Raw genomic sequence first — 13,057 nt, forward strand, 5'->3', positions numbered from 1 at the left:
TGGTAATAGAATTTCAGAATGCTAGCACGTGTAGGCTCTGCCTTCCCTCTTTCAGCAAAGTCCAACAAGACAGATGTGACTTAGGCTAAGGATGGTCAGGTCTAGAGAGATGGAAGGGAATGTAGCTTTGCTGAGAGAACTGCTCTCTATCTACCAAATAAATTGATAAAGTCCCAAATCTGGAGCCCTGAAGAACTAAAAAAGGCAACTACTGTACTACCATACTCCAGACTGAAACAATTATAAATAAAGGTTCTGAGGAAGTTGCTAAAGCTTTCACAACCTTTCCAAGAACCTTCCCTTAAGAATTTTCTGCCAAGTAATGGGAACCATCCTAAAGAAAAAGATCAGAGTAAGACTGTTGTTATCCCATCCCAGCCTACAGTTCAAAACAATACTAAGTAGGTCCCACTCATTTAAGACCCAAAGGGAGAGCAAGAACACAGAGGCCAGCAAGTAAAAGATGAGGTTCTTTGCTAAAAGCAATCTTCATAAGATCTTTGTGCTTTCTCATGGTAATAATTGAAGAAAACAGACCAGAGACCTACTAAGTTTTTAGGGAACTGTTTTTCCAAAAAGCAGAAGAAAACAAAAAACAAATAAAAACCCTAAGCCCAAGCTGAAATAGCTTGTAACTTTCTAAAACAATTCCCAAGGCCCTAAACCCATAATAACAGGAAAAAAAGTGTGAAAGCTGTCCACTCTTCAGGAAGGGGACACTTTTCAAAGGCCACTTGTGTCCTTGAAGGTTAGTGGGCAATAAAAACATCCCAGAGGGCAATGCCAAGGGCCCCTGAGGACATAAGACGAGGGAGTTCCTCCCAGAAAGGTGAAGCAGGGGTTGCCTGATAGAAAAACCAAAGAATGTATTTATGGATAGAGCAGAGAGCTATTAGCACCTTGCTATTTTTGCCACAGAGTATTTTTTTTAATTTCCATGGATATATGACTGCTATGTTTCCTGTTTTCCTCTTTTCTAAAAGGTTGATTTTACTGCAGTTACCCTGTACCTATTTTATTATGCATACGGTGCTCAGGGGGCAGACACACTGCTTTTTAGTTTGCACGTGGTGGGAATGTAAGAAACCACATTCTATCCTCATAAAGGGGACTATACTCAGATATCATAGGCTTGTGTTACAGTTATTAATGGATTCGATTTTGGTGGTTTCCTTTTGTGGTGGGGGATGTGAGAGTTCTCTGTTTCAGAAGAATGCACACAGATGTTTAGGTCACCAAAAGGCTGATTAAGTGTTCAGAGCTGTAGTTGCCCATCAAACATTCCCCCTTCCCTTCTGAAATGAAATTTTTCCCTAGTTAAAAAATCCTGATTTTTAGCTAGTCTCACTTACACTGGACTTCTCAGCTTCCCTAGCAGCTAGATGGCAATGTGACACAGCTCTGGCCAATGAGATGTAAATTCAAACTCTGTGTGGTTCTCTGAGAAAACCGAATCCAGGACACTGACTCAGCTGGGGAAATTTCCTTTGGTTGCCCTTCACCCACTGCTTCCAAAAGCCACTTTGGACAATGAAAATGAAATAACTTGAGAATAAAAACCATGCAATGAGGAGAGCAGAGTAGAAAGATGGGAACCTGGACACTACCTACTTACAGATTTCTTTTATGTAAAAGGCAAAAACTCTTCTTTAGTTAAACTAGCATTCTCTTTGGATTTTCTGTTACATGTAGCAAAACCTGATCTTGAATGATAGAGCATAAGGCAAAAATACTGTAAATGAAAAATGACCTTAAGGGGTAGGAGAGGCTGTTTGGTAGAAGAATTTCTAGCAGTTAATATTGCTGAAAGTTAAAAGTTTCAGGGAAAAGTTACCAGCAAACACTGGGGAATACTATGGTATTCTCAGGAGAAGAATCATTAATATCAAAGAGACTTTTATTGAGAGAAGGGATGATAAGCACCCATAAGAGTATCTATATTTATGAATAAGTGAGAGCAATTTATTTTAAAAGCAATGGATGGAGCTTTCTCACTTAAATAGTTACTAATAATTTCATTAAATTATGGCACAGGCTGCTTAAATAACTAAAGGAGAACAAGGGGAAAGGAAGGGAGGTATGAAAATGACAGCAGGTATTGAGTTTGCTTCCTTCCTGGTTCTGATAGGCTTCAATCCTTAAATATCTGTGTTAAAAGAAATATGTTCCCATTTAAAAAGTATCTTCCTTTATTCCACATATGCTTTAAAATATTTATTGAGCAGAGGAGAAGGAAGGGAGGTAAAAAGATGACACAGATGATGATTCAACAATTTTCTTCCAAGTTCTGGTGGACTTCAAACTTTAAATGTCTGTACAAAAGAAAAATAAATGCCCTCATTTTAAAGGTATCTTCCTTTACTCTGAATATTCTTTTACACATAGACATATTGAGTATTTGTTTCTTAACTATGCTTAACCACAGATCACAATTTAAAAACATGTTCTCTGATAATATCAATAATTGATTAGGAAGAATTATGAGTAATATTGGAAACCATCATTTCACCATGTATATGGCTATCAAATTACATAGCTTTTGAAATGTACTAATATATAAAGATTTTAGAGGCCTTTTCATTTTTCTATAATACAAATTGCTCTATTTCTACACATAAAGAGAAAGTAGCACAGATATTAATGATTTGAAATCGTATTTGTAACAAAAGTAAATTTCTATTTATTCCATTTTTAAAAATTTTCTCAAACAAACAAAATTACCTATGTGGCTAGATCTTTGATTCTCCACCAGGTGCTGATGGGGAAATCTGTTGTAATTTTTTTTGTTCCATCTGCTGTACAACCTAGTGAATGAAAAAAGAATGTCTTAAAAGTAAGTATTATTTGATTTTCTCTGCTATGGATGACCTTTGCCAAAGCACAACAAACTAATTAAAAATTGTTTTCCAAAATGAGATATTCATATTCTAAAATTTAGGGCAGTCAACAATGCCATTTAAAAAATACTAAAATTTAAATATAACATCTAATTGAAATATTATAGTACCAAAACAGAGGCATGTAGCAAAGACCCTAGAATCCTTTTCAATGCCACAAGCATTTTACAGAATACCACCTGATGGTATTCCAGCTTCTGAGCCTCAAGTTGGTCATGCTGACGTTGTAGGTCTTCTTTTTGTTTCTGAAGCTCATCTGCCTTTTTCTTAAGTTTACTTTCTTGTACAGAGATAAGATTTTCATATTCCTTCAGTTCTTCCTCTGTGAAGAACTGTTGATGGTCCAATGTCTAAAAGACAAAAAAAATGAGAAAAGAATAACCTTAGAAATAAAACAAAAAGCTCTGATTCAGCTTTCAAATTCTGTGATTAACAAAGTACAAAAGAATATCTATAGTATTATATCTTTGGGGTAAGAAAGAAGGGGAAAAAGAAAATACATACTTATATTTATCCGGGCAAAAAGTATGACAGGAAGGAAAAATCCAGAAACTACTGAGACTGGTTATTGGTCCATGAATCAAGGTAAATTGGAAGTGGTCAAACAGGACATGGCAAAAGAAAACATCGACATTTTAGGAATCAGTGAACCTAAATGGACTGGAATGGACAAATTTAATTCAGATGACCATTATATCTACTACTGTGGGCAAGAATCCCTTAGAAGAAATGGAATACCCTCATAGTCAACAAAAGAGTTTGAAATGCAGTACTTGGGTGCAATCTCAAAAACAACAGAATGATCTCTGTTCATTTCCAAGGCAAACCATTCAATATCACAGTAATCCAAGTCTATGCCCCAACCAGTAATGCTGAAGAAGCTGAAGTTGAACGGTTCTATGAAGACCTACAAGACCTTCTACAACTAACACCTAGAAAAGACGTCCTTCTCATCACAGGAGACTGGAATGCAAAAGTAGGAAGTCAAGAGATACCTGGAGTAATAGGAATATTTAGCCTTGGAGTACAAAATGAAGCAGGGCAAAGGCTAACAGAGTTTTGCCAAGAGAACGCACTGGTCAAAGCAAACACCCTCTTCCAACAACACAAGAGAAGACTCTACACATGGACATTACCAGATGATCAATACCAAAATCAGATTGATTATATTCCTCAAAGCCAAAGATGGAGAAGCTCTGTACAGTCAGTAAAAACAAGACCAGGATCTGACTGTGGCTCAGACCATGATTCCTTATTGCAAAATTCAGACTTAAATTGAAGAAAGTAGGGGAAACCACTAGACCATTCAGGTATGACCTAAATCAAATCCCTTACGATTATACAGTGGAAGTGATAAATAGATTCAAGGGATTAGATTGCCTGAAAAACTATGGACAGAGGTTTGTGACACTGTACAGGAGACAGGGATCATGACCATCTCCAAAAAAAGAAATGTAAAAAGGCAAAATGGTTGTCTGAGGAGGCCTTACAAATAGCTGAGAAAAGAAAAGAACTTAAAGGCAAAGGAGAAAAGGAAAGATATACCCATTTGAATGCAGAGTTCCAAAGAATAGCAAGGAGAGGTAAGAAATAGATGAAAACAATAGAATGGGAAAGACTAGAGATCTCTTCAAGAAAATTAGAGATACCAAGGGAACACGTCATGCAAAGATGGGCACAATAAAGGACAGAAATGGTATGGACCTAACATAAGGAGAAGATATTAAGACTAGGTGGCAACAATACACAAAAAACTATACAAAAAAGATCTTCATAACCCAGATAAACACGATGGTGTGATCACACCTAGAGCCAGGCATCCTGAAATGCGAAGTCAAGTGGGCCTTAAGAAGCATCACTACAAACAAAGCTCGTGGAGGTGATGGAATTCCTATTGAGCTATTTTAAATCCTAAAAGAGGATGCTGTTAAAGAACCACACTCAATATGTCAGCAAATTTGGAAAACTCAGTAGTAGCCACAGGACTGGAAAAGGTCAGTTTTCATTCTAATAGCAATGCCAAAGAATGTTCAAATTATCACACACAATTGCACTCATCTCACAGGCTAGCAAAGTAATGCTCAAAATTCTCCAAGTGAGGCTTCAACAGTATGTGAACTATGAACTTAAAGATGTTCAGGCTGTATTTAGAAAAGGCAGAGGAACCAGAGATCAAATTGCCCACATCAGTTGGATTATCAAAAAAGCAAGAGTTCCAGAAAAACATCTATTTCTGCTTTATTGATCATGCTAAAGCCTTTGACTGTGTGGATCACAATAAACTGTGGAAAATTCTGAAAGAGATGGGAATACCAGACCATTACCTGCCTCCTGAGAAATCTGTATGCAGGTCAAGAAGCAACAGTTAGAACTGGGACATGGAACAACAGATTCCAACAGGGTTTCAAATTGGAAAAGGATTACGTCAAGGCTGTATATTGTCACCCTGCTTATTTAACTTATATGCAGAGTACATTATGCGAAATGCCAGGCTGAATGAAGCACAAGCTGGAATCAAGATTGCCAGGAGAAATATCAGTAACCTCAGATTCACAGATGATACCAGCCTTGGGGCAGAAAGTGAAGAACTAAAGAACCTCTTGATGAAAGTGAAAGAGGAGAGTGAAAAAGTTGGCTTAAAGCTCAACATTCAGAAAACTAAGATCATGGCATCCGGTCCCATCACTTCATGACAAATAGATGGGGAAACAGTGGAAACAGTGGCTAACTTTATTTTTGGGAGGCTCCAAAATCACTACAGATGGTGACTGCAGCCATGAAATTAAAGGACACTTACTCCTTGGGAGCAAAGTTATGACCAACCTAGACAGCATATTCAAAAGCAGAGACATTACTTTGCCAACAAAGGTCCGTCTCGTCAAGGCTATGGTTTTTCTAGTAGTTGTGTATGGAGTTGGACTATAAAGAAAGCTGAGAGCTGAAGAACTGATGCTTTTGAACTGTGGTGTTGGAGAAGACTCCTGAGAGTCCCTTGGACTGCAATGACCCCAAACCAGTCAATCCTAAAGGAAATCAGTCCTGAACATTCATTGGAAGGACTGATGCTGAAGTTGAAACTCCAATACTTTGGTCACCTGATGCGAAGAACTGACTCATTGGAAAAGACCTTGATGCTGGGAAAGACTGAAGGCAGGAGGAGAAGAGGACCACAGGGGATGAGATCATTGGATGGCATTACCAACTCAATGGACATGAGTTTGAGCAAGCTCCAGGGGTTGGTGATGAACAGGGAAGCCTGGCATGCTACAGTCCATGGGGTTGCAAAGAATTAGACAGGATGAACAACTGAACTGAACTGAATGAGATTGGTTACCTACAGAATAAATAGAGAACTGGGTGGTAAGGACAAAGAAAATCATACTTCTTTGAATAAATCTTTTTTGCACAGATGTGATTGCTGGTAATATGTCAGTGTTTCACATGCTCAATAAATAAATAAAATTCATAAAGACAGAAAACTTTTCCATATTGAATACAAATAGAAACAAATTAATAATATTTTTAAGTGAACAAAATATTTCACAGAAGGGGGAGGGGAAAAAAACAACTAATCCAAGAAACTTGTGATCACAGTATTTAGACTATATGCACTTAGGCTAAAACAATGACAAAAAATGTAAACAAATATTAAAGTCTGGTTTTTCAGAGATATTGATTAGCAAGTCTGAAACTCTTTGTAAATCCTATGATTGAAGAAATAAGTAAATATTATTCCCATCAAAAACCTTACAAATATTCCCTTGGTCCTGGTAATACTACATTGAGAATCAATTTTATAAAATAATCCTGAACACAAAAAACTTTATATAAAAATGTGTTAATAGCAGCACTGTCTTTTTAAGTAACAATAAAAGACTGGAAATAACCTAAATGTCTAACACTCAGAAAACAGTTAAGTACCTCCAAAGTTATTAAAACAATGCTCACCAATACTTTTTTTTTTTTTTCCTCTAATTTTATTTTATTTTTAAACTTTACATAATTGTATTAGTTTTGCCAAATATCAAAATGAATCCGCCACAGGTATACATGTGTTCCCCATCCCGAACCCTCCTCCCTCCTCCCTCCCCATACCATCCCTCTGGGCCGTCCCAGTGCACCAGCCCCAAGCATCCAGCATCATGCATCGAATCTGGACTGGCAACTCGTTTCCTACATGATATTTTACATGTTTCATTGCCATTCTCCCAAATCTTCCCACCCTCTCCCTCTCCCACAGAGTCCATAAGACTGTTCTATACATCAGTGTCTCTTTTGCTGTCTCGTACACCGGGTTATTGTTACCATCTTTCTAAATTCCATATATATGCGTTAGTATACTGTATTTATGTTTTTCCTTCTGGCTTACTTCACTCTGTATAATAGGCTCCAGTTTCATCCACCTCATTAGAACTGATTCAAATGTATTCTTTTTAATGGCTGAGTAATACTCCATTGTGTATATGTACCACAGCTTTCTTATCCATTCATCTGCTGATGGACATCTAGGTTGCTTCCATGTCTTGGCTATTATAAACAGTGCTGCGATGAACATTGGGGTACACGTGTCTCTTTCCCTTCTGGTTTTCTCAGTGTGTATGCCCAGCAGTGGGATTGCTGCATCATAAGGCAGTTCTATTTCCAGTTTTTTAAGGAATCTCCACACTGTTCTCCATAGTGGCTGTACTAGTTTGCATTCCCACCAACAGTGTAAGAGGGTTCCCTTTTCTCCACACCCTCTCCAGCATTTATTATTTGTAGACTTTTGGATCGCAGCCATTCTGACTGGTGTGAAATGGTACCTCATAGTGGTTTTGATTTGCATTTCTCTGATAATGAGTGATGTTGAGCATCTTTTCATGTGTTTGTTAGCCATCTGTATGTCTTTTTTGGAGAAATGTCTATTTAGTTCTTTGGCCCATTTTTTGATTGGGTCGTTTATTTTTCTGGAGTTGAGCTGTAGGAGTTGCTTGTATATTTTTGAGATTAGTTGTTTGTCGGTTGCTTCATTTGCTATTATTTTCTCCCATTCTGAAGGCTGTCTTTTCACCTTGCTAATAGTCACCAATACTTTTGATATGATGTTGAATGATTCTTTTTTAAGGATTCTGGCACTGGATTAGACAAGTTACTTTTCATATTACCAAAGGTAAAATAGTAATTTTACATTCAGAAAACCTGGATGACACCACCTTAACCAAATAATCAAAGTTAACCTAGCCAGTTATGGAAATAATCAGCAGCCTATGCTTCTTGACATGATGCCTTTAACATCAGTGATATTCCTACCAAAAGTAGGAATCATAAAGAAAACAGCAGACAAATTCAAACTGAGGGTCATTCCACATAATAACTGGTCTGTACTTTTTAGAAATATCAGTTACTTCATGACTTCGCTGATGGCTCAGAAGGTAAAGCATCTGTCTACAATGCAGGAGACCTGGATTCGATCCCTGGGTCGGGAAGTTCCCTGGAGAAGGAAAAGGCAACCCACTCCAGTACTCTTGTCTAGCAAATCCCATGGACAGAGGAGCCTGGTGTCCATGGGTCGCAAAGAGTCGGACACGACTGAGCAACTTCACTTCACTTCACTTCATGCAAATAGAGGGAGAAAAAGAGGGAGGTAGTGACAGATTTCCTCTTCTTGGGCTCTAAAATCACTGCGGATAGTGAATGCAACCATGAAATCGAAGACATTTGCATCTTGGCAGGAAAGTTATAACAAACCTAGATAGTGTGTTGAAAAGGAGAGACATTACTCCTCCAACAAAGGTCTGTATAGTAAGGCTATGGTCTTCCCAGTGGTCACATACGGCTGTGACAGCTGGACTGTAAAAAAGGCAAAGTGCCAAAGAATTGGTACCTCTGAACTGTGGTGCTGGAGGAGACTCCTGAGAATCCCTTGGACAGCAAGGAGATCAAACTAGTCAATCTTAAGAGAAATCAACCCTGAATACTCGTTGGCAGGACTGATGCTGAAGCTGAAACTCCAGTATTTTGGTCATCTGGTGGGAACAACTGATTCATTGGGAAAGTCCTTGATGCTTGGAAAGATTGAGGGCAGAAGGAGAAGAGGGTATTGGAGGATGAGATGGCTGGATGGCATCACCAATGCAATGGACATGAACTTGGGCAAACTTCGGGAGATGGTGAGGGACACAGAGGCCTGGCGTGCTGCAGCCCATGGGGTCACAAAGTCGGACCCAACTGGGTGACTGAACAACTTTTTAGAAATATCAATGCTATGAGATACAAAGACTCAGAAACTTTCAGATTCACTAGAAAGACAGTGCAACTAAATCCAATGCATGATCCTGGATTTTCCTTTGTGAAGGACAATACAGGGAAAATTGACAAATATCTCGACAAAATCTAGAGATGAGAGAATAGTATTGTGTGTAGCATTGATAATCTTACTGTGATTATATAAGATATTTCTTTGCAGAAAAAACACCCTCAAGTATTTAAGGTTAAAGCAGCATCATGCAGAACTCTCAAAACAAAAAGGTGTTCAGGAATTCCTTGTTTATTCTTGCAGCTTTTTTTGTAAATCTGAAATTAAGTCAACGTGAAAAAGGTATGTAATTATCTATTGATCCAGTTCAAGGGAATTCATGTTCAAATAATCTGAACATTCTTCTTCTTCACCCATGTCCAGAAATAGTTCAAATGTTAGACAAAAACTTAAAACCAACAAAGAAGCTGATTTTTTTAGTTTCAAACTAAGATGGCCAACTGTCCCAATTTGTCCAAGACCATCCAGGTTAAAACGCTGAAAAGTTACACATCCTGGGAAACTCCTCAATCCAAGGTAAACCAGGACAGTTGTCACCTTATTTCAAACTAACTAAAAAGGTAATTGTATTTTATATAGGAAAAGACAATGTTCTCCTTTCAGTCTACTTTGGTTGGTATCTCTCGACCATTCTTTTCAAGACGTGTCTGCACTCATACACAGTAAACTGTAATATAAATTCAAATACCTTTGGTGGGGAGCAATTTGGCAGCTATGTTTAGAAACTAAAACCTGCTCATAAAACTTGAGAAAAGTTCTATTCCTAGGAATTAATCTTAGGGAAATCATCACAGATGCCCCAAAATACATGAACAAATGGATAGTTATCACAATGTTATTTATCACAGCAAAAAAAAAAAAGTCTAAAACCTGGAAGAATGGCTATAAAAATTATGCTATCACACAACTGCATACTAAGTGGTCATTTTTTAAATCATGATTTTGAGACATGGCTTTGGAAATTTTTCATGAAATATCACTAAATTTTACAAAACAGAATTTCACAAAGTCATTTATATAGTATAAAGCCATTTAAAACATATATAGATATGAATTTATACATATATGTAAACGAAAAATGGGACAGACACTATTTATACACTGTATGCTATATATATGCATAATACTAAATACACAAAGGATTTCCAAACTTGCATAACACAATGCATAATTTGTGTCTACTTCTGGATGGTACAATTACATGTAACTTCCAATTCACTCTTTGAATGTATCCATATTTTTAATTTTCAAGAATGAACATTATTTTACACGTAAGTACAATTTTAAAAAGACTTCTAATTACATGCAATGTGATTATTAGTAGAGATCAGCTGCCACAGCTTTTCAAGAAATCGAGTTCATTATTTTATAGTGACATTTTATGTGAAAAGCCAAGATGGTATAACTATCCATGCAAACATAATGGCAAATAAAAGTTAAAAGGGAATAAACTGAAATAAATTTCTTGAACCATACATCCCATTTCAAGTAGGTTCTCTTACCTCCCAGCTATCCGGCTCTAAAAATTCCTTTTTTTCTGTAGCCTTTAAAAATTCATCTAGCGTCACCAATCGGTCTTTGTTAGTATCAACCTGATTAAAGGAAAATGTATATGGAAAATAAAATAACTCTTTCTCATTATTTAGACACTAGAAATTCTTCTAATAGATGCTGCTACATAAACATACAGCAATTAGCATTAGCCTAACATCCATAGAAACTGAGGAAAAAAAAACAGAACACTCAATATCATACTTGAATCAGAAAATAGATAACTTTCTCTTCTATATAATTCAAATTTGAAAATACCTGAAATCCCCAAAGATCACCAAGTTTGAGTCTGCTGATATGGCTGGTTAGACTAATATTATTTTCCTTCCTCCCTACACCATTTATAATTCCTTTTGAAGCTAAGTGCTTGGGCACTTAGTCCTCTTTCCAGAAAGAGGACTTTTTTAGGCAAGAATAAAGGAGTTTAAGTTAAATGCTCACAGCATTTTTTTCCTAAAAACAAACAACTAACTAAATCAAAGATGAAGTTGACAACCTTTCCAAATCCTTTTCAGTGCCTCTTATAAACTATGGCAAATTCAGTTACAAAATTGAACTCTATGATGGCCAAAGAAATTCATTCGTTATGTAAGATGCCAGCACTCAACAGAAATCCCAGTTTACCATGAATAGCTCAAATATCAGGTGAAAAGCACTGAAGCAAAGCAGTGGGGCTTGGGGAATTCCCTGGTGGTCTAGCAGTTAGGACTCCACACTTTCACTGCCAAGGGTCTGGGTTCAAGCCATGGTCAGGGAACTAAGATCCCACAAGCTAATCACATAAGCTGTGCAGTACAGACAAAAACAAAAACCATGGGCTTAAGTTATCCTGTCTATGATAGCTCTTTCAGAGTTTTTAGCTTAATAACATGAACAAGAAATAAGTATTTATTGTTATAAACCATTAAGGCATTGAGTTTTTAATTTCTTAGCAAAAATTAATTTTTTACTTCTAAAGAATGTTTTATAGCATTCTTTTATATGCAGAGCATCTTAATCTTTTAAAACACTTTAAAGTAGTTACAAAATAATTTTATTTACACTAAGGGAATATACTGACTTATAAATCAAAAATGCAAAATACAATTATATATCTATTCTGTATATTTGTTTTCCATTTAACAATAAGATTTATTGCAAGAACTTGAATCATCCACAGAAGTAACAGGTAAACATTTCAAACATACCTCATTCATTACATGTTCCCTCATTCTAAGCCTTTCTTCCTCCATTTCTACCATATCATCCTCTTCATTTTTGGGGTCATATACTTTCTCCAACTAAAAAGAAAATTTTAAAACCAACATAAAAGAAAGGAAGATAATAAAAGGAAAAAAGAGAGAGCAAAGCCACTGAATACTTAATGAACTCATTTACCTCTTTAGTAAATAGGGCTTCTAATTCTTGTTCATCTAGGAAGCCATCACTATTGACATCTAAAGTTTAAAAGTTACAAATGCAAAAACTGGTTTTAATGCCTTAGAAAATAGATAATTAAAGTACAACTAATTACAAGTGGTTTGCAAAAATATTACTTACATAAAGCAACAACATGCTACAGAAAAAGGTTTCTTTCTTTTTATGAAGCCTCCAATCAGTCCAACTGATAACAATTCACTACTTATAATTCACCATAGTCATTGAGAAAAATACATGTTAACCAATTTTTCCCAAAATATAAAGCAATGTGCTTTAAGACTATATTTTAGTATTACAGCCTAATGTCTGTGAGATGCAACCTAGCTAGTCACAGAAATACCTTCACTTTACAGAGAAACTTGCAGGAAGTCATATAATGATTAAAAATAAAAGCAAGTATAAAGACAGCTACTGAACTAAAATATTTTATACTACAGACCAGTAATAAAGACTATTATACTACCCTTGAGAAAAACTCTAAAGATTTACTACCAACAGGACTCAATTAGAAAAGTTTAGCAGAAATCAATTAAGACTAAAGCATCTATTATTTTTCAAACAGAAGATATAAATATTAATATTTGTATCAACTCTGTTACCATGTAATTTGAAAAATGTCTTGGGGTCGAAGTCATTAGGATCCAATCCATCAGCCTCTTCCCACACTTCTTTAAGTTGATCTTTGCTTCCCTGTGAATCAATTTTTAAAAAAACACATAAGACAAACTGTAATCCATATATAGAGACTCAAATGCAAAATTGAAAAACTATAAAAAATTAACTCAAGATTTTAAGAACTAATAACATGATAAAATTCTACTATCTGGCACAAAGAAGTATCTTCATTTAATTATGATTTTATATGTATTTTGTTTTGTTTTAGTTAATTCATTTA

General features: G+C 36.1%; 1 protein-coding gene across 2 annotated transcripts in view; it reads right to left on the reverse strand.

Moving 5' to 3' along the window:
* Positions 1-2,188: 2,188 nt before the first annotated feature.
* Positions 2,189-13,057, reverse strand: part of NUCB2 (nucleobindin 2) — a 41,332-nt gene continuing 30,463 nt past the window's right edge. The window contains exons 7-13 of one of the 2 annotated variants that reach the window (NM_001075381.1): positions 12,762-12,852; positions 12,121-12,179; positions 11,931-12,023; positions 10,695-10,784; positions 3,077-3,247; positions 2,722-2,804; positions 2,189-2,312 (exon numbers count right to left, since the gene is read on the reverse strand). In NM_001075381.1, the coding sequence (NP_001068849.1) occupies positions 2,730-2,804; positions 3,077-3,247; positions 10,695-10,784; positions 11,931-12,023; positions 12,121-12,179; positions 12,762-12,852 (579 nt within the window). In that variant the 3' untranslated portion in view covers positions 2,189-2,312; positions 2,722-2,729. The remainder of the gene's footprint in view (positions 2,313-2,721; positions 2,805-3,076; positions 3,248-10,694; positions 10,785-11,930; positions 12,024-12,120; positions 12,180-12,761; positions 12,853-13,057) is intronic. The other variant, XM_005215930.4, reaches the window with a different exon arrangement.

Source organism: Bos taurus, chromosome 15 (genome assembly GCF_002263795.3).
Source record: "Bos taurus isolate L1 Dominette 01449 registration number 42190680 breed Hereford chromosome 15, ARS-UCD2.0, whole genome shotgun sequence".
Taxonomy (NCBI): Eukaryota; Metazoa; Chordata; class Mammalia; order Artiodactyla; family Bovidae; genus Bos; species Bos taurus.